The sequence below is a fragment of the Chiloscyllium plagiosum genome, unplaced genomic scaffold (genome assembly GCF_037043375.1).
Source record: "Chiloscyllium plagiosum isolate Xiang-an unplaced genomic scaffold, Cpla_swu_hap1 HiC_scaffold_51, whole genome shotgun sequence".
Lineage (NCBI taxonomy): Eukaryota > Metazoa > Chordata > Chondrichthyes > Orectolobiformes > Hemiscylliidae > Chiloscyllium > Chiloscyllium plagiosum.
The window spans coordinates 1,135,396-1,158,615 of NW_028270189.1; the positions used below are offsets into that span (position 1 = coordinate 1,135,396).

General features: G+C 51.4%; 1 protein-coding gene across 1 annotated transcript in view; it reads right to left on the reverse strand.

The window, feature by feature from the left end:
* Positions 1-23,220, reverse strand: part of LOC122547852 (synaptonemal complex central element protein 1) — a 56,464-nt gene that overhangs the window by 18,732 nt on the left and 14,512 nt on the right. The window contains exons 3-4 of the mRNA XM_087985214.1: positions 21,965-22,039; positions 19,416-19,463 (exon numbers count right to left, since the gene is read on the reverse strand). Of these exons, the coding sequence (XP_087841340.1) occupies positions 19,416-19,463; positions 21,965-22,039 (123 nt within the window). The remainder of the gene's footprint in view (positions 1-19,415; positions 19,464-21,964; positions 22,040-23,220) is intronic.

A 23,220-nucleotide genomic window follows, 5' to 3' on the forward strand; every position in this document is an offset into this window, starting at 1 on the left:
CCCATACACACACCCATATACCCCCAGACACATACACAGCCCCATACACCCCCAGACACACACACACACCCATATACCCCCAGACACACACACACCCATACACCCCCAGACATACACACACACCCATATACCCCCAGACACACACCCATACACCCCCAGACACACACACACACCCAGACACACACACACACACACACCCAGACACACACACAGACATATACCCCCAGACACACACCCATACACCCCCAGACACACACACACACCCATACACCCCCAGACACACACACACCCATACACCCCCAGACACACACACACACCCATATACCCCCAGACACACACACACACCCATATACCCCCAGACACACACACCCATACACCCCCAGACACACACACACCCATACACCCCCAGACACACACACACCCATACACCCCCAGACACACACACACCCATATACCTCCAGACACACACACACCCATACACCCCCAGACACACACACCCATACACCCCCAGACACACACACACCCATATACCTCCAGACACACACACACCCATACACCCCCAGACACACACACACCCATACACCCCCAGACACACACACACACCCATATACCCCCAGACACACACACCCATACACCCCCAGACACACACACACCCATACACCCCCAGACACACACACACCCATACACCCCCAGACACACACACACCTATATACCTCCAGACACACACACACCCATATGCCCCCAAACACACACACCCATATACCCCCAGACACATACACAGCCCCATACACCCCCAGACACACACACACCCATACACCCCCAGACACACACACAAACACACACACACTGCAGTCAACATACAACTCAAAGGTAGACTGGCCAGGAAAAGTGCTATTCAGGACAATAGTGTAGACACAAAGTTTTCCTTTACCCCTCACCTCACCTCTCCTGCTTACGTTCTAAGGAGATGGTCTCCATCCCACAATGTGGAGGGGCCGGTGTTGGACTGGGGTGGACAAAGTTAAAAATCACACAACACCAGGTTATAGCCCAAAACTAGCTTTTAGAGTGTTGCTCCTTCATCAGCTGATGAAGGAGCAGCGCTCCGAAAGCTAGTGCTTCCAAACAAACCTGTTGGTCTATAACCTGGCATTGTGTGATTTTTAACTTTGTCTTTCCCAGTGACCTGTACAAGAAGGACGGATTGCACCTAAATTGGAAGGGGACTAATATACTGGCAGGGAAATTTGCTAGAACTGCTTGGCAGGATTTAAACTAGTAAGGGGGGGGGGGGAAACGGGGTGGTGGGGAGGACCCAGGGAGATAGTAAGGAAAGAGATCAATCTGAGACAGGTACAGCTGAGAACAGGAGTCAGCAGTCAGGGCAGGCAGGGACAAGGTAGGACTAATAAATTAAACTGCATTTATTTCAATGCAAGGGGCCTAACAGGGAAGACAGATGAACTCAGGGCATGGTTAGGAACATGGGACTGGGATATCATAGCAATTATGGAAACATAGCTCAGGGATGGGCAGGACTGGCAGCTTAATGTTCCAGGATACAAATACTACAGGAAGGATAGAAAGGGAGGCAAGAGAGGAGGGGGAGTGGCATTTTTGATAAGGGATAGCATTACAGCTGTGCTGAGGGAAGATATTCCCGGAAATACATCCAGGGAAATTATTTGGGTGGAACTGAGAAATAAGAAAGTGATGATCACCTTATTGGGATTGTATTATAGACCCCCTAATAGTCAGAGGGAAATTGAGAAACAAACTTGTAAGGAGATCTCAGCTATCTGTAAGAATAACAGGGTAGTTATGGTAGGGGATTTTAACTTTCCAAACATCGACTGGGACTGCCATAGTGTTAAAGGTTTAGATGGAGAGGAATTTCTTAAGTGTGTACAAGACAATTTTCTGATTCAGCATGTGGATGTACCTACTAGAGAAGGTGCAAACCTTGACCTACTCTTGGGAAATAAGGCAGGTGACTGAGGTATTTGGAAAGGCAAGGACTGATTAGGGATAGTCAACATGGCTTTATGCGTGGGAAATCATGTCTCACAAACTTGATTGAGTTTTTGAAGAAGTAACAAAGAGGATTGATGAGGGCAGAGCAGTCGATGTGATCTATATGGGCTTCAGTAAGGTGTTCGACAAGGTTCCCCATGGGAGACTGGTGAGCAAGGTTAGATCTCATGGAATACAAGGAGAATTAGCCATTTGGATACAGAACTGGCTCAAAGGTAGAAGACAGAGGGTGGTGGTGGAGGGTTGTTTTTCAGACTGGAGGCCTGTGACCAGTGGAGTGCCACAAGGATCGGTGCTGGGCCCTTTACTTTTCGTCATTTACATAAATGATTTGGATGTGAGCATAAGCGGTACAGTTAGTAAGTTTGTAGATGACACCAAAATTGGAGGTGTAGTGGACAGCGAAGAGGGTTACCTCAGATTACAACAGGATCTGGACCAGATGGGCCAATGGGCTGAGAAGTGGCAGATGGAGTTTAATTCAGATAAATGCGAGGCGCTACATTTTGCGAAAGCAAATCTTAGCAGGACTTATACACTTAATGGTAAGGTCCTAGGGAGTGTTGCTGAACAAAGAGACCTTGGAGTGCAGGTTCATAGCTCCTTGAAAGTAGAGTCACACGTAGATAGGATAGTGAAGGCAGCGTTTGGTATGCTTTCCTTTATTGGTCAGAGTATTGAGTACAGGAGTTGGGAGGTCATGTTGCGGCTGTACAGGGCATTGGTTAGGCGACTGTTGGAATATTGCGTGCAATTCTGGTCTCCTTCCTATCGGAAAGATGTTGTGAAACTTGAAAGGGTTCAGAAAAGATTTACAAGGATGTTGCCAGGGTTGGAGGATCTGAGCTACAGGGAGAGGCTGAACAGGCTGGGGCTGTTTTCCCTGGAGCATCGGAGGCTGAGGGGTGACCTTATAGAGATTTATAAAATCATGAGGGGCATGGATAGGATAAATAGACAAAGTCTTTTCCCTGGGGTGGGGGAGTCCAGAACTAGAGGGGCATAGGTTTAGGGTGAGAGGGGAAAGATATAAAAGAGCCCTAAGGGGCAACTTTTTCACACAGAGTGTGGTACGTGTATGGAATGAGCTGCCGGGGGATGTGGTGGGGGCTGGTACCATTGCAGCATTTATGAGGCATCTAGATGGGTATATGAATAGGAAGGGTTTGGAGGGATATGGGCCGGGTGCTGGCAGGTGGGACTAGATTGGGTTGGGATATCTGGGTCGGCATGGACGAGTTGGACCGAAGGGTCTGTTTCCGTGCTGTACATCTCTACGACTCTGTGACAACACAAGCCTTTTTCACCCTTTCCCACCCCATGGTTCTTTCTAGATGAAGTTAAAAATCACACAAGACCAGGTTCTAGTCCAACAGGTTTATGTGGAAGTACTAGCTCTTTCATCAGGTAGCTAGATGAGGCAGTGATCTACTGTACTTCTTTCCCTTGTGATATACCGCATTCACTGCTCACAGTACTGTGTCCCGTACACCAGGGAGAACAGACGCAGCTTGGGAGACCACTTTGAAGACTATTTTGCTTTCAGTTTAACTACACCTGCAATCAAAGATCGTGTCTTTTCTTCTTTCCTTCCCCTTCCCCCTCCTCCTCCCAGGTTTCTCTGTCTCTGCACTTGCTAAAACCTGTTACATACGACTTTACGAAAGTAGGCACTTTGGTCCCTTGAGCTTACTTTGAAACAGCTCCCCTCTTTACAATCTCCTTTCAGTCAACTACGGCAAAGAATTCGATTCATTTCTTTTAGCATCCTTAGCCAACTAGGGTGAAAGTAAGAGAAATCTTATTATCTAATAACTTCCCCCACCCCCCCCACAAAAAATAGTAAAATGCAACACCAAACACACACACAGCACAACCCCCCCCCCCCCCCCCACACACACAGACACACACACAGGTACACAGGCACACACACACACACCCCAACACACACACACAGACAACCATCCACAGACACACACACACAGACACCCACCCACGGACACACATGCACAGACACCCACACATCCACACACACACAGACACCCACCCATGGACACACATGCACAGACACCCACACATCCACACACACACGCAGATACATACACACACAGACACACACACCCACCCACGGACACACATGCACAGACACCCACACATCCACACACACACAGACACCCACCCACGGACACACATGCACAGACACCCACACACGCAGACAGATAAATACACAGACAACCACCCACAGACACACACATACTCACACACACACACAGACACCCACCCACACACACACGCAGACAGATACACACACCCACCCACAGACACACACACACGCAGACAGATACACACACACACAGACACCCACCCACAGACACATATGATATATTTAAAAAGATGACAGGGGTGGGAGGCACATGTTTTGAAAGGTGTCCAGTACAAACACAAAGATAAAAGCAGATACATTTTAAAGTTCTTCATATCTTTGAGTTGTGAGAGTGAATACTGACTCCATCACTGTTTATCTCATTTTCGCAGCGGTAGTGAAATGTTTCGAAGCCGAAATAGCTCAGAGAATGGTAGTTTCCCCCCAAGTATTTTTGCCACCAGGCAGCTAGGTACAGTGAATATTTTAAGAGAAGAAACAACACAAAGGAGGGTGAGAGAGAAAGAGAGACAGCCAGGTTTTGCTGCTATCAATCTCATTTATCCATCTCTCTCCCTGCTCTGCTGCACAGATCTGCTGAAATGTGAATGGTTTATACATTCCTGAGTCTAGCTCCATTGACTTTCTAAACTTGCAGGAGAAAGTGAGGACTGCAGATGCTGGAGATCGGAGCTGAAAATGTGTTGCTGGAAAAGCGCAGCAGGTCAGGCAGCATCCAGGGAACAGGAGAATCGACGTTTCGGGCATAAGCCCTTCTTCAGGATTCCTGAAGAAGGGCTTATGCCCGAAACATCGATTCTCCTTTTCGTTTCTAAACTTGCAGGCAACATTTCATTTCATTTGCAGTACCATGCCAATATGAATCAGGCAGGTCATGCAAATACTTTGATACTGACGTTATTGCCTAGTTTCACTGTGTTTTGGATGAAGTGGTAATTTCAGAGTATATCTTGTATGGGTTCCCTGGATTTACATCATCTGTGGTCAGGTGACAACAGCAGCCATTTTAGATCAGCACATGTTGTCTTTAAAAACCACCTTAGTGCAAGAAGATTTCAGGCATTAAAATCAGATGATGTAAGTTGAATATTAGTAGTCAACATTTACTCATGGGGGTGGGGAGACGACAGCCTAGATTAGATTAGATTAGATTAGATTACTTACAGTGTGGAAACAGGCCCTTCGGCCCAACAAGTCCACACCGCCCCGCCGAAGCGCAACCCACCCACACATTTACCCCTTACCTAACACTACGGGCAATTTAGCACGGCCAATTCACCTGACCCTGCACATCTTTGGACTGTGGGAGGAAACCGGAGCACCCGGAGGAAACCCACGCAGACACGGGGACAATGTGCAAACTCCACACAGTCAGTCGCCTGAGGCGGGAATTGAATCCGGGTCTCTGGCGCTGTGAGGCAGCAGTGCTAACCACTGTGCCACCGTGCCGCCCAGTGGTATTATCACCGGACTGTTAAACCAGAGACCCGGATAATGTTTTAGGGATCTGAATTTGAATTCTCAAAGAGTGGAATTTGAATTCAATAAAAAATATGTCTGGAATTACGGCCAGAGAAAGTGGTGGAGGCTGGTATAATTACAGTGTTTAAAAGGCATCTGGATGGGTACAAGAATAGGAAGGGTTTAGAGGGATATGGTCCTAATGCTGGCAAATGGGACTAGATTAGTTCATGATATCTGGTCAGCATGGACGAGTTGCACCGATGGGTCTGAATCTGTACTGTACATCTCCATGACTCTAAGAGCCTAATGATGACGATTAATCCATTGTCGACTGTTGGAAAAAAGCCCATCTGTTTCACTAATGTCCTTTAGGGAAGGAAACTGTCATCCTTGCTTGGCCCGGCCTACATGTGACTCCAGATTCACAGCAACGTGGTTGACTCTGAACTGCCCTCCGGGCGATTAGGAATGAGCAATACACGCTGCCTAGCCAGCACGCCCTCAACCAATAAATAAAGGGCAAAGATTACCATAACAGTATCTCTCAGGCTGAGACTTTGTGGCCTGGTTCTGGACACTCCAAACCAAGGGAACCGTCCTTTCGGTATGTCCCCTTTCCCACCACGTGAAAATGTGTCTTGTCTTTTTAACTTTGCTTTTCTAACCTATATTATATGGTGTCTAGCTGGAATGTAACCTTTTTTTTCCCCTTCATTTCTCGATTCTGTAACTAAGGATTATACCTAGGTCCCTTTGTACCTAAGATGGCATTGTAAGTGGCAACTAATAAACTCTTCATTGGGCCCATTCGAGTGCGCGAGACAATAAAGGCTATTTTATTATGAACTTTTCGTTGTACTCATTTGAGTATTGGGTGACAATAAAGATGATTCATTTCAGTTCAAAATTGGTATGCTTCAACAAGATCGCCTCTCATTTTTCTGAACTCCAGAGATGACAGGACCAGTCTTCTCAATCTCGCCTCATAGGGACAAGATACACCAGCAGAAGTCTCCCATTCTTTAGGAGCAGGAGTAGACCATTCAGCCCCTCGACCCTGTTCCGCCATTTAACACAATCGTGGATGATCTCGTCTCAGCAACAACTCCACTTTCCTGCCCGCTCCCCGGAACCCTTCAACCTGATACGAATTAAAAATCTGTCTATCTCCTCCTTAAAAGTACTCAATGTCCCAGCATCCACTGCATTCTGGGGTAGTGAGTTCCACACATTCACCACCCTCTGAGAGGAGTAATTTCTCCTCATAGAGTCATACAGTACAGAAATAGACATTTTGGTCCAACTAGTCCATGCTGAACATAATTCCAAAGTAAACTAGTTGCGCCCACCTGCCTGCTCCTGGCCCATATTCTTCCTAATCGTTCCTTTTCATGTACTTATGCTAATGTCTTTTAAATGCTGTTACTGTACCCTGCACCCACCACTTTCTCTGGAAGCTCATTCCACACTGTGTTAAAACTGTGCCCCTCGTGTCTTTTCTAAACTCTCCCTCCCCTCACCTTAAATGTGTGCCCCCTCATCTTGAAATCCCCCATCTTGGGGACAAGACAGTTACCATTAACTCTAGCTATACCCTTCATTATTTGATAAATTGCTATCAGGTCGCCTTTCAACCTGCTACACTCCAGTGGAAAAAAGTCCCAGCCTATCCAGCGTTTATTTATAACTCAAACTTTCCATACCCAGCAATATCGTGATAATAAGTCCCTTCTGAACCCTCTCCTTCCTATAACGGGCCAACTGGAACTGCTCCAGAAGAAGCTTATCCAATGTCCTGTACAACCTCAACATGGCTTCCATCTCTGTTTTAAATCTGCTACCCCTTATTCTAAAACAATAACCTTTCATTCGAGATTGACCCGTATGAGGAAAGATGCTTTCCACAACTATTCTTTAACATCTAAGATTAGTTTCCGTACAGTGTGGAGAAAAAGGCCCTTCGTCCCAACCAGTCCACACTGACCCTCCGAAGAGTGACCCACCCAGACCCATTTCCCTCTGACTATTACTATGGGCAATTTAACACGGCCAATTCACCCTAACCTGCACATCTTTTTTGGATTGTAGGAGGAAACCAGAGCACCCGGAGGGAACCCAGACAGACATGGGGAGAATGTGCAAATTCCGCACAGACAGTCGCCCGAGGCTGGAATCAAATCTGGGTCCCTGGTGCTCAGAGGCAGCAGTGCTAACCACTGTGCCACCGTGCCGCCCTCTATTGGCATCTATCAGTTAGATCGTCAATTATTCTTCTAAACTCTAGAGATGATAGGCCTAAAGTGGTCACTCCCTCTTCATAAGACAAACCCCTCATCTCTGGAATCAATCTAGTGAACTCCGACTGAATACAACTCCATCCCTCCTTAAGTAACGAGACCAATACTCCAGCTGCTGTCTCACTACTGCCTTGTACAGTTGCAGCAACACTTCCCTATTTTAACACTCTATTCCTTCACAATAGATGCCAAAATTCCAGTTTGCCTTCCTTGTTCCCTGCTGTCCCTACATCCTAGTTTTCTGTGATTCATGCACAAGGACACAGAGCTCGTGCATTTCAAAATTTCTCTCTGTGTGGATGAAATGCTGCTGTTCTGTTCCATCGATCAGAGTGGATAACCTCCACATTAACCTCCAGCTCCCAGAGGTTGGCCTGTTCACCTGAGCTATCTACATCCGTTTGTAAATTGCTTATTTCCTCATTGCAACTTACTTTCTTATCTATTTTAGTGCCATATGCAAATCTAGACAAAGTGAAGACTGCAGATGCTGGAGATTAGAGACGAGAGTGTGGTGCCGGAAAAGCACAGCAGGTCAGGCAGCATCCGAGGAGCAGGAAAATCAATGTTTCAGGCAAAAGCCCTTCATCAGGATTGATTCACCATTCCTGATAACAGGCTTTTGCCTGAAACGTTGATTCTCCTGCTCCTCGGATGCTGCCTGACCTGCTGTGCTTTTCCGGCACCACTCTCTCGACCCATATGTAAATTTGCCGATAGCATTTTCTATCCCTGCATCCAATTCATTAACGTAGATTGTATATAGGCAAAAGTGAGGACTACAGATGCTGGAGATTAGAGTCGAGAGTGTGATGCTGGAAAAGCATAACAGGTCAGGCAGCATCCGAGGAGCAGGAAAATCAACGTTTCGGGCAAAAGCCCTTCATCAGATTGTAAACAGTTAACCAAATCTATGGAACCCCATTAGTTACAGTTTGCCAACCAGAAAAAAATCCCTTTTATCCTGACTCTCTGCTTTCTGTTAGTTAGCCAATTCTCTATCCAAGCTAAGAAATGACTCCTAACCCCTTGTGATCTTATCTTGGGTGTTAACCTTATCAAATACCTTCTGGAAGTCCTGTTATGCTAAATTTCCAGGATCCCGATTATCCACCTTGCTTGTTACATCTTCAAAGAATGCTAGCAAATTAGCCAAACATGATTCATCCTTCACAAGACAACACTGACTCTGACAGACTGTATTTTAACTTTCAAAATGACCTGTTATTACTTCCTTAATAACGGATTCCAACAATTTCCCAATGGCACTTTCTTAAACTAACCGGTCTCTAGTATCCTACTTTCTGGCTTTCCTCCCTTTTTAATCTTCAAAAGAACTGTGTCTGCTGGAAATCAGAAACAGAAATTGGTGGAAAAACTCTGTGGTTCTGGCAGCATCTGTGGAGAGAAAAAGCAGAGTTGACGCTTTGAACTTTTTGAAAAAGAGTCATTGGATCTGAAGTGTTAACTCTGATTGTTTTTCCTCTCTCTACAGACGCTGTCAGACCTGCTGAGATCCTCCGGCAATCTCTGCTTTTGTTTCCGATTTCCAGCATACGCAGTTCTTTAGTTTAAAGATACCTTATTCAAAGAGGGGAGGGAGACGGAAAGTAGCAACACACAGACCAGCAGCAATTCTCCTGCTCCTCGGATGCTGCCTGACCTACTGTGCTTTTCCAGCACCACACTCACGATTGAGAGATCAAGCCCTCACGGGGAAAGCCAGTTTGGAGCGACTGCAGGCCATTCCTGAAAGACAGACAGCGAATTGGAACTCTTCATTTTAGTTCTTACTTATTGGAACAAGGTACAATGAATAATTCAGCACAGGTACAGGCCCTTCGGCCCTGCCAAGCCTGCGCTGATACATTTTGCCCTTCCATACTAAGACTGTTTCCACTTCGAGGAACCATATCTTACTGTATCTGTCCAGGTGCGTCTTGAATGCCACTGCCTCATACCCCCACAGCCTCATACCCCCACAGCCTCATACCCCCACAGCCTCATACCCCCACAGCCTCATACCTCCACTGCCTCATACCCCCACAGCCTCATACCTCCACTGCCTCATACCCCCACAGCCTCATACCTCCACTGCCTCATACCCCCACTGCCTCATACCCCCACAGCCTCATACCCCCACAGCCTCATACCCCCACAGCCTCATACCCCCACTGCCTCATACCCCCACAGCCTCATACCCCCACAGCCTCATACCTCCACAGCCTCATACCCCCACTGCCTCATACCCCCACAGCCTCATACCTCCACTGCCTCATACCCCCACAGCCTCATACCCCCACAGCCTCATACCCCCACAGCCTCATACCCCCACAGCCTCATACCCCCACAGCCTCATACCTCCACAGCCTCATACCCCCACAGCCTCATACCCCCACAGCCTCATACCTCCACTGCCTCATACCCCCACAGCCTCATACCCCCACAGCCTCATACCTCCACAGCCTCATACCCCCACAGCATCATACCTCCACTGCCTCATACCCCCACAGCCTCATACCCCCACAGCCTCATACCTCCACAGCCTCATACCCCCACAGCCTCATACCTCCACTGCCTCATACCCCCACTGCCTCATACCTCCACTGCCTCATACCTCCACTGCCTCATACCCCCACAGCCTCATACCCCCACAGCCTCATACCTCCACAGCCTCATACCCCCACAGCCTCATACCTCCACTGCCTCATACCCCCACTGCCTCATACCTCCACTGCCTCATACCTCCACTGCCTCATACCCCCACTACCTCATACCCCCACTGCCTCATACCTCCACTGCCTCATACCCCCACAGCCTCATACCTCCACAGCCTCATTCCTCCACTGCCTCATACCCCCACTGCCTCATACCTCCACAGCCTCATACCCCCACTGCCTCATACCCCCACAGCCTCATACCCCCACAGCCTCATACCTCCACAGCCTCATACCTCCACAGCCTCATACCCCCACTGCCTCATACCCCCACAGCCTCATACCCCCACTGCCTCATACCCCCACTGCCTCATACCCCCACTGCCTCATACCCCCACTGCCTCATACCCCCACAGCCTCATACCCCCACAGCCTCATACCCCCACTGCCTCATACCCCCACTGCCTCATACCTCCACTGCCTCATACCTCCACTGCCTCATACCCCCACTGCCTCATACCCCCACTGCCTCATACCCCCACAGCCTCATACCCCCACTGCCTCATACCCCCACTGCCTCATACCTCCACTGCCTCATACCCCCACTGCCTCATACCCCCACTGCCTCATACCCCCACTGCCTCATACCTCCACTGCCTCATACCCCCACTGCCTCATACCCCCACAGCCTCATACCCCCACAGCCTCATACCCCCACTGCCTCATACCTCCACTGCCTCATACCCCCACTGCCTCATACCCCCACTGCCTCATACCCCCACAGCCTCATTCCTCCACTGCCTCATACCCCCACTGCCTCATACCTCCACAGCCTCATACCCCCACTGCCTCATACCCCCACAGCCTCATACCCCCACAGCCTCATACCTCCACTGCCTCATACCCCCACAGCCTCATACCCCCACAGCCTCATACCCCCACAGCCTCATACCCCCACAGCCTCATACCCCCACAGCCTCATACCCCAACAGCCTCATACCTCCACAGCCTCATACCTCCACTACCTCATACCCCCACTGCCTCATACCCCCACAGCCTCATACCCCCACAGCCTCATACCACCACAGCCTCATACCCCCACAGACTCATACCTCCACTGCCTCATACCTCCACTGCCTCATACCCCCACTGCCTCATACCCCCACTGCCTCATACCCCCACTGCCTCATACCCCCACTGCCTCATACCCCCACTGCCTCATACCCCCACTGCCTCTTACCTCCACAGCCTCATACCCCCACTGCCTCATACCCCCACTGCCTCATACCTCCACAGCCTCATACCCCCACTGCCTCATACCCCCACTGCCTCATACCCCCACTGCCTCATACCCCCACTGCCTCATACCCCCACTGCCTCATACCCCCACTGCCTCATACCTCCACTGCCTCATACCCCCACTGCCTCATACCCCCACTGCCTCTTACCTCCACAGCCTCATACCCCCACTGCCTCATACCCCCACTGCCTCATACCTCCACAGCCTCATACCCCCACTGCCTCATACCCCCACTGCCTCATACCCCCACTGCCTCATACCCCCACTGCCTCATACCTCCACTGCCTCATACCTCCACTGCCTCATACCTCCACTGCCTCATACCCCCACTGCCTCATACCCCCACTGCCTCATACCTCCACAGCCTCATACCCCCACTGCCTCATACCCCCACTGCCTCATACCTCCACTGCCTCATACCTCCACTGCCTCATACCCCCACTGCCTCATACCCCCACTGCCTCATACCCCCACTGCCTCATACCCCCACTGCCTCATACCCCCACTGCCTCATACCTCCACTGCCTCATACCCCCAATGCCTCATACCCCCACTGCCTCATACCTCCACTGCCTCATACCCCCACTGCCTCATACCCCCACTGCCTCATACACCCACTGCCTCATACCCCCACTGCCTCATACACCCACTGCCTCATACCTCCACTGCCTCATACCCCCACTGCCTCATACCTCCACTGCCTCATACCCCCACTGCCTCATACCCCCACTGCCTCATACCCCCACTGCCTCATACCCCCACTGCCTCATACCTCCACTGCCTCATACCTCCACTGCCTCATACACCCACTACCTCATACCTCCACTGCCTCATACCCCCACTGCCTCATACCCCCAATGCCTCATACCTCCACTGCCTCATACACCCACTACCTCATACCCCCACTGCCTCATACACCCACTACCTCATACCCCCACTGCCTCATACCCCCACTGCCTCATACCTCCACAGCCTCATACCCCCACTGCCTCATACCCCCACTGCCTCATACCCCCACTGCCTCATACCCCCACTGCCTCATACACCCACTGCCTCATACACCCACTGCCTCATACCTCCACTGCCTCATACCTCCACTGCCTCATACCCCCACTGCCTCATACCCCCACTGCCTCATACCCCCACTGCCTCATACCTCCACTGCCTCATACCTCCACTGCCTCATACCCCCAATGCCTCATACCCCCACTGCCTCATACCTCCACTGCCTCATACACCCACTACCTCATACCTCCACTGCCTCATACCCCCACTGCCTCATACCCCCAATGCCTCATACCTCCACTGCCTCATACACCCACTGCCTCATACCCCCACTGCCTCATACACCCACTACCTCATACTTCCACTGCCTCATACCCCCAATGCCTCATACCCCCACTGCCTCATACCTCCACTGCCTCATACACCCACTACCTCATACCTCCACTGCCTCATACCCCCACTGCCTCATACCCCCAATGCCTCATACCTCCACTGCCTCATACCTCCACTGCCTCATACACCCACTGCCTCATACCCCCACTGCCTCATACACCCACTGCCTCTTACCCCCACTGCCTCATACACCCACTACCTCATACCCCCACTGCCTCATACCCCCACTGCCTCATACCTCCACAGCCTCATACCCCCACTGCCTCATACCCCCAATGCCTCATACCTCCACTGCCTCGTACCCCCACTACCTCATACCCCCACTGCCTCATACCTCCACTGCCTCATACCCTCACAGCCTCATACCCCCACTGCCTCATACCCCCACTGCCTCATACCCCCACTGCCTCATACCCCCACTGCCTCATACCTCCACCGCCTCATACCTCCACCGCCTCATACCTCCACCACCTCATACCTCCACTGCCTCATACCTCCACTGCCTCATACCCCACTGCCTCATACCCCCACTGCCTCATACCCCCACTGCCTCATACCTCCACTGCCTCATACCCCCACTGCCTCATACCCCCACTGCCTCATACCCCCACTGCCTCATACCCCCAATGCCTCATACCTCCACTGCCTCATACCCCCACTGCCTCATACCCCCACTGCCTCATACCTCCACTGCCTCATACCCCCACTGCCTCATACCCCCACTGCCTCATACCCCCACTGCCTCATACCCCCACTGCCTCATACCTCCACTGCCTCATACCCCACTGCCTCATACCCCCACTGCCTCTTACCTCCACAGCCTCATACCCCCACTGCCTCATACCCCCACTGCCTCATACCTCTACTGCCTCATACCTCCACAGCCTCATACCCCACTGCCTCATACCCCCACTGCCTCATACCCCCACTGCCTCATACCCCCACTGCCTCATACCTCCACTGCCTCATACCCCCACTAACTCGTACCCCCACTGCCTCGTACCCCCACTGCCTCGTACCTCCACTGCCTCGTACCTCCACAGCCTCATACCCCCACTGCCTCATACCCCCACTAACTCGTACCCCCACTGCCTCGTACCCCCACTGCCTCGTACCCCCACTGCCTCGTACCCCCACTGCCTCGTACCTCCACTGCCTCGTACCCCCACTGCCTCATACCCCCACTGCCTCATACCCCCACTGCCTCTTACCTCCACTGCCTCATACCCCCACTGACTCATACCTCCACTGCCTCATACCTCCACTGCCTCATACCCCCACTGCCTCATACCCCCACTGCCTCATACCTCCACAGCCTCATACCCCCACTGCCTCTTACCCCCACTGCCTCTTACCCCCACTGCCTCGTACCTCCACAGCCTCGTACCCCCACTACCTCGTACCCCCACAGCCTCGTACCCCCACAGCCTCGTACCCCCACTGCCTCGTACCTCCACTGCCTCGTACCCCCACTGCCTCGTACCCCCACTGCCTCATACCCCCACTGCCTCATACCCCCACTGCCTCTTACCTCCACTGCCTCATACCCCCACTGACTCATACCTCCACAGCCTCATACCCCCACTGCCTCATACCCCCACAGCCTCATACCCCCACAGCCTCATACCCCCACAGCCTCATACCCCCACTGCCTCATACCCCCACTGCCTCATACCTCCACTGCCTCATACCTCCACTGCCTCATACCTCCACTGCCTCATACCCCCACTGCCTCATACCCCCACAGCCTCATACCCCCACAGCCTCATACCCCCACTGCCTCATACCCCCACTGCCTCATACCTCCACTGCCTCATACCCCCACTGCCTCATACCCCCACTGCCTCATACCCCCACTGCCTCATACCCCCACAGCCTCCTACCCCCACAGCCTCATACCCCCACTGCCTCATACCCCCACTGCCTCTTACCTCCACTGCCTCATACCCCCACTGCCTCTTACCTCCACTGCCTCATACCCCCACTGCCTCATACCCCCACTGCCTCATACCTCCACTGCCTAATACCCCCACTGCCTCATACCCCCACTGCCTCATACCCCCACTGCCTCTTACCCCCACTGCCTCTTACCCCCACTGCCTCTTACCCCCACTGCCTCTTACCCCCACTGCCTCATACCCCAACTGCCTCTTACCTCCACTGCCTCATACCCCCACTGCCTCATACCCCCACTGCCTCTTACCCCCACTGCCTCTTACCCCCACTGCCTCTTACCCCCACTGCCTCTTACCTCCACTGCCTCATACCCCCACTGCCTCATACCCCCACTGCCTCATACCCCCACTGCCTCTTACCCCCACTGCCTCTTACCTCCACTGCCTCGTACCCCCACTGCCTCGTACCTCCACAGCCTCGTACCTCCACTGCCTCGTACCCCCACTGCCTCGTACCCCCACAGCCTCGTACCCCCACAGCCTCATACCCCCACAGCCTCATACCCCCACTGCCTCATACCCCCACTGCCTCATACCTCCACTGCCTCATACCTCCACTGCCTCATACCCCCACTACCTCATACCCCCACTGCCTCATACCCCCACTGCCTCATACCCCCACAGCCTCATACCCCCACTGCCTCATACCCCCACTGCCTCATACCCCCACTGCCTCATACCCCCACTGCCTCATACCCCCACTGCCTCATACCCCCACTGCCTCATACCCCCACAGCCTCATACCCCCACTGCCTCATACCTCCACTGCCTCATACCCCCACTGCCTCATACCCCCACTGCCTCATACCCCCACTGCCTCATACCCCCACTGCCTCTTACCTCCACTGCCTCATACCCCCACTGCCTCTTACCTCCACTGCCTCATACCCCCACTGCCTCAAACCCCCACTGCCTCATACCTCCACTGCCTCATACCCCCACTGCCTCATACCCCCACTGCCTCATACCCCCACTGCCTCTTACCCCCACTGCCTCTTACCCCCACTGCCTCTTACCCCCACTGCCTCATACCCCAACTGCCTCTTACCTCCACTGCCTCATACCCCCACTGCCTCATACCCCCACTGCCTCTTACCCCCACTGCCTCTTACCCCCACTGCCTCTTACCCCCACTGCCTCTTACCTCCACTGCCTCTTACCTCCACTGCCTCTTACCTCCACTGCCTCATACCCCCACTGCCTCATACCTCCACTGCCTCATACCTCCACTGCCTCATACCCCCACTGCCTCATACCCCCACTGCCTCATACCCCCACTGCCTCATACCCCCACTGACCAATACCCCCACTGTCTCATACCCCCACTGCCTCTTACCTCCACTGCCTCATACCTCCACTGCCTCATACCTCCACTGCCTCATACCCCCACTGCCTCATACCCCCACTGCCTCATACCTCCACTGCCTCTTACCCCCACTGCCTCTTACCCCCACTACCTCGTACCTCCGCTGCCTCATACCTCCGCTGCCTCATACCTCCGCTGCCTCATACCTCCGCTGCCTCATACCTCCGCTGCCTCATACCCCCACTGCCTCATACCTCCACTGCCTCGTACCTCCACTGCCTCGTACCCCCACTGCCTCGTACCCCCACTGCCTCGTACCCCCACTGCCTCGTACCTCCACTACCTCATACCTCCACTACCTCATACCTCCACTGCCTCGTACCCCCACTGCCTCGTACCCCCACTGCCTCGTACCTCCACTGCCTCGTACCTCCACTACCTCATACCTCCACTGCCTCATACCTCCACTGCCTCATACCTCCACTGCCTCATACCCCCACTGCCTCATACCCCCACTGCCTCATACCCCCACTGCCTCGTACCCCCACTGCCTCGTACCCCCACTGCCTCGTACCTCCGCTGCCTCGTACCTCCGCTGCCTCATACCCCCACTGCCTCATACCCCCACTGCCTCATACCCCCACTGCCTCGTACCCCCACTGCCTCGTACCTCCACTGCCTCATACCTCCGCTGCCTCATACCTCCGCTGCCTCATACCTCCGCTGCCTCATACCTCCGCTGCCTCATACCCCCACTGCCTCATACCCCCACTGCCTCATACCCCCACTGCCTCATACCCCCACAGCCTCATACCCCCACTGCCTCATACCCCCACTGCCTCATACCCCCACTGCCTCATACCTCCACTGCCTCATACCTCCGCTGCCTCATACCACCACTGCATCATACTGACAAGAACTGTAATGTTGAATTTTAAGCTTATTTGTTACTTCCCTACTCTTTACCTAAGATTTTGTACCTCGGTACTTGTACCTAAGACGGTGCCATGAATGGTGACAGTATAAACCTTTCACTGTCCTCCTCTACTTGAGTACACGTGACAATGAAACCTAATTCTAATACTGGATCACACCACTGGATAAAGAAGGGATTCCTTTAAGAAAAAGCGAAAGCTACTCCTAGCTGACGTAAACAAAATTGAATCGTCCTTTCAGGTGAGATTGGTTGCCACCACAAAGCTGTTTCTAGTGACAGGCAAGGCTTGGTTAGCAGGGTGGGAATTGCCCACAGCCATTTCAGGAAGGGTACCACCCTGCCCTGGCAGGGTGTGAAACGCAGCTGCAGACACGCTGGCACTCAGGTGAGTTTGCAGCATTCCTGAGGTTAGGTCCTGGCTCATTGGCTGCAAGCATGGGCGCCTCACAGAAGCTGCAGTGAAATTAGACCGTGGCGCACTAACAGTGAAAGGCAACAGCACCAAGGCTTAGACACAGAAGTTACAAATTTTCCCCACAGATGTAGATTAGGGAGAAAAAAGTTGTTTCAAGTCTTTGCCAACTACTAGAACTCTTGTAATGGAGGACTTCTCTCTTTAGCCCCCTCTAACTCCCAAACCATTGCCAAGTGGAAGTAACATAGTAACATACTCCAGACATCATCTGAATTGTTGAGTAATTCCCGGCGTTTACCCTGAATTAAATACTCCAGATCCTGTCTGATCTGCTGAACATTTCCCTGGTACTACCTGCGTAAAATGCTGAGTATTTCCTGAGTGTTACGTGCTGGCGAGCTTTGAGAAGATTTGTAGCTCAGGTAAATGGGATCCAAGTCAATGTCATAGAGTCGTAGAGATGTACAGCACGGACACAGACCTTTCGGTCCAACCCGTCCATGCCAACCCAGATATCCCAACCCAATCTAGTCCCACCTGCCAGTACCCGGCCCATATCCCTCCAAACCCTTCCTATTCACATACCCATCCAAATGCCTCTTAAATGTTGCAATTGTACCAGCCTCCACCACATCCTCTGGCAGCTCATTCCATACACGTACCACCCTCTGTGTGAAAAAGTTGCCCCTTAGGTCTCTTTTATATCTTTCCCCTCTCACCCTAAACCTATATCCTCTAGTTCTGGACTCCCCAACCCCAGGGAAAAGACTTTGCCTATTTACCCTATCCACGCCCCCTTATGATTTTATTAACCTCTATAAGGTCACCCCTCAGCCTCCGACGCTCCAGGGAAAACAGCCCCAGCCTGTTCAGCCTTTCCCTGTAGCTCAGATCCTGCAACCCTGGCAACATCCTTATAAATCTTTTCTGAACCCTTTCAAGTTTCACAACATCTTTCCGATAGGAAGGAGACCAGACTTGCGCACAATATTCCAACAGTGGCCGAACCAATGTCCTGCACAGCCGCAACATGACCTCCCAACTCCTGTACTCAATACTCTGACCAATAAAGGAAAGCATACCAATGTGGTTGTTGAAAGAGTTCCGTATGGGTCCCACTTACCATCCCCTGAGAGAAAGAAGTGGAAATTACATCACCACAGGAAATGACACCACCAACCCAAAGAAATCTAAACACATAAATAAAAAGCGGGCCATACCACCAGTGCTTCACCTGAGGCTCACTGATGATCTTACCTCGTACGGTGACGAAACTTTTGTAAACAAACCTTCCAGCTCAGCGAGCAAACTTACATCCAGAGTATTACGTGCATTAATACTTATCTAACGTTGATGTGGAGGTGCTGGTGTTGGACTGGGGCGGACAAAGTTAAAATTCACACAACACTTCCAAATAAACCTGTCGGACTATAACCTGGTGTTGCGTGATTTTTTAACCATATCTGACATCAGCTCATTCCGTCTTACCTTCCTTAGTGTTACAGTCACCCTCCAGATAAAAGATCTCCTGATTTACTGTGGAGAAACAGAGATGTCATTTGTAAATTGGCCGTAGATTATCAAAGTCAAAGGCTTGTTTAATCGATTAATTTTCATCTTCTTACCCCTGCTGCCACCTCAATGGGCGAACCCCCCCACACCGTCCCCCACCCCAGATCCCGTGCCAAGGTAAACTCATGGTGTTGAACATCCGAAATCACTTCTTCTTTGTTTCTGAGCGATCCAGTCAGCCTTCCCGATCGTGATCATTGCCCCTCACCCCTGATTCAGCCTAGTTCTGATCCAGCAGTCACAGTGGAAGAGCCCGTCGGTGCTCCCAAATAAACCTGTTGGACTATAACCTGGTGTTGTGTGAGTCTTAACTTTGTACACTCTTTAAAGGAAAGACTGAAAGTGGGCCCTGTGGCACGGGGAGGGGCACCACTGGGAAGTGTCCAGGAGGGGCCAGGAACTGAGGGGTATAAAACGAGAAGAGATGCTTTCAGCACTAAGAATTGCACACTTGACTGGCTCACGCTCTCGCAAACTGGCTCTGCTCCGGCCTGCTTTTCGGACAGGCTGACCCCCGCGGTAGCATCCCCAGTAGATTGAGTGACGAGGGTTGTGCTGTCCAACCCTCCACACTGAGGTGTGTCAGATATTCTGGGATCTGGCCGGCCTCCATTTATTGCCTGTCCTTGACTGAGGAGGTGGGGTGGGGGGGGGGGGGGGGGGGGGGGGGGGTGAGTTGCTCTCTTGAACTGCTGCAGACCCCACGGGGTGCGGGGACAACCCTGCGGTGCAGTTGGGGGGGGGGGGGGAAGTTCCAAGATGTTGACCCAGGGACAGTGAAAGAATGGCCAATACATTCCAAGACAAGAAAACTTCAGATGCTGGAATCCAAGGTAGACAAGCAGGAGGCTGGAATAACACAGCAAGAGTTACATCCGACATGTTGACTTCTCCACCTCTTGATGCTGCCTGGCTTGTTCTGTTTTTTCCAGCCTCCTGCTTGTTTACCATATCGTTCCAAGGTCAGGGTAAGGTGTGGGGACTTGATGGGGAACTTGCAGCGGGTGGTGTTCCCATGACCTGCTGCCCTTGGTCCTTCTAGATGGCAGAGGTCATAGCTCTAAGGGGAAGTACAGAGAGCACCTCTCTGAGAAACAATGATATAGCAAGAGAGATATTGGTCACTGAGATGTACAGCACAGTAGTAGATACTTTGGTCCAGCTCATACATGCCAACCACCTATCCTAAACTAATCTAGTCCTATTTGCCAGCATTTGGCCTATATCCCTCTAAACCCTTCCTATTCATGTCCCCATCCAGATGCCTTTTAAATATTGTAATTGTACCAGACTCCACCTCTTCGTCTGGCACCACCCTGTGTGTGAAAAAGTGGTCCCTCAGGTCCCTTTTAAATCTTTCCACTCTCACCTTCAACCTATGCTCCTCTCGTGTTGAATTCCACAACCCTGGGAAAAAGATCTTGGCTATTTACCCATTCTGTGCCCATCATGATTTTAGAAACTCAACACCCTCAGCTCCAGGGAAAATAGCCCCAGTCGCTCCCGATAGCGCCAATCCCACAACATCCTTGCAAATCTTTTCTAAACCCTTTCAAGTTTAATAACATCCTTCCAAAAGCAGGGAGACCAGAATTGAACACAGTATTCCAGAAGTGGCCTGACCAGTGTCCTGCACAGCCACAGCATGACCTCCCAACTCCTATACTCAATGCACTGGCTAATGAAGGCATGCGTGCCAAAACGCCTTCTTCACCACCCTATGTACCTGCAACTCCACTTTCAAGGAGCTATGCATCTGCACCGCTATGGTCTCTTTCTTTGGCAACACTTGCCAGGGGCCTTACCGTTTTAACTGTATAAGTTCAGAATGAAATCTCCAGCACTGGAAATCAGAAACAAAACAAATTGCTGGAAAAGCTCAGCAAATACGGCAGCGTCTGTGGAGAGAAATCAGGGTTAATATTTCATAACCAGTTCTGAGGAAGGGACACTGGGGCCGAAACATTAACTGATTTCTCTATACAGATGGTGCCGGATGTGCTGAGCTTTTTAGCAAGTTCTGTTCTTGTTACGATGTAAGTCCTGATTTACCTGACCAAAATGCAACAGCTCACACTTACCAGTCCTGGACAGCATCAGAGAGTTACATCCATCCCTTGGCTCGCCTGACTTCCGGGAACCTTTGATTAGGTGCCCTTCCAGGAAATGATGGTTGACAGGGTGTTTTTTTTTTAAAAAATGCATTGTTTTGACCTGTTTTGGCAGCATCTAAGCCAACGTAACAGCTGCTGGTGTGTAGCCACCACCTGCAAACTGGTATTACCTGTTCCTCGCCCTCACATCCTTGAGAAGGAAGTCGCATTTATTTACCTGGGTTTTTGATGGCCTTGGTGGATCCTACTCTGGTTAAGAGACATTGCACTATGTAATAGCCACTTACTAACCACTGCACTGTCCTGCCCGACCTCTGGTAACCCCAGTAAAGGGGAGACGTGCGTACATACACTCATCGAGTTCCTTCTCCATTTCTCCTCGCCGTGCCTGCAACTTCTTCAGTTCCTCGTTGTTCACTCTTTTCTCTGAAATGCATTGACACCTTTGTTTTTAAGAAAGCTTGAAACAATCGCAGGCATGCTGTAAATCAGAGGCAGAGCCAGAGATTGCTGGAAAAATCCCAGCAGGTCTGGTTGCATCTGTGGAGAGAAATCAGAGTGAGTGATTTGGGTCGAGTGACCTTTCCTCAGAGCTCAGTCACTCGACCCAAGTCGAGCTCCGAGGAATGGTCGCTGGACCCGAAGCGTTAACTCTTATTTCTCTCCACGGATGCTGCCAGGCCTGCTGCGCTTTACCAGCAATTTCTGATTTTGTTTCTGACACTTTTAAAAAAATTCATTCATGAGGTGTGGGTGGCAGTGGATGGGCTCGGGATTTACCCATCTCTAATTGCCCAGGGGACAGTTCGTAGTCAACCACGTCACTATGGGTCTGGAGTCACATACAGGACAGACTAAGTAAAGATGGCAGTTTCCTTCCCGAAAGGACGTCAGTGAACCAGATGGGTTTTTTTCCCCTACAATCGGTCATATTAACTCCTAGTTCTAGATTTCTTAAAAAAACTGCATTTAAATTCCATCATTCCAGGGAGAACTAGCCATTTGGATTCAGGTGCTGGCAGGTGGGACTACATTAGGTTGGGATATCTGGACGAGTTAGACCGAAGGGTCTGTTTCCGTGCTGTCCATCTCCATGACTCTGTCTGCCATGGTGGAATTCGAACCCAGGTCCCGAGGACATTACCTGGGTCTCTGCATTAACAGGCCAGCAATAATACCAGTAGGCTACCACCTCCTCATGAGTGATGTGCCTGAGAGAGACAGCAACTCGCTTTCCAAGTTGGTATCTGGGAATCAGAGGGTTTTTTTTTTTGGGAAGTGGAGTGTAGGTGTGACATTCGTTGACATGAGAATCTTTGTTTCCTAAATGGAGTACATCATTGGCTGTTTAGTGCAGGTAGCGCAGGCTCAGGTAAATCTCCTTTCAGACAGGGCCAGTGAGAGGTGACCGTCCTGATTGGTGCAGTCTGGTGCGGCACAACCATTTACCTGTGGCTAATACCCCATGTAGGATTGCTTTACCCAGTGGCCGGAAGAGGGTGTTGCCATGCTGTGGGTGCACCATCCACCAGAATTTCAGATAGGACGCCTGAAGGTGGCAGGCAAGGCTGCACGTGGGACGGAGTGGGGAAGGACGCCTTATCTCA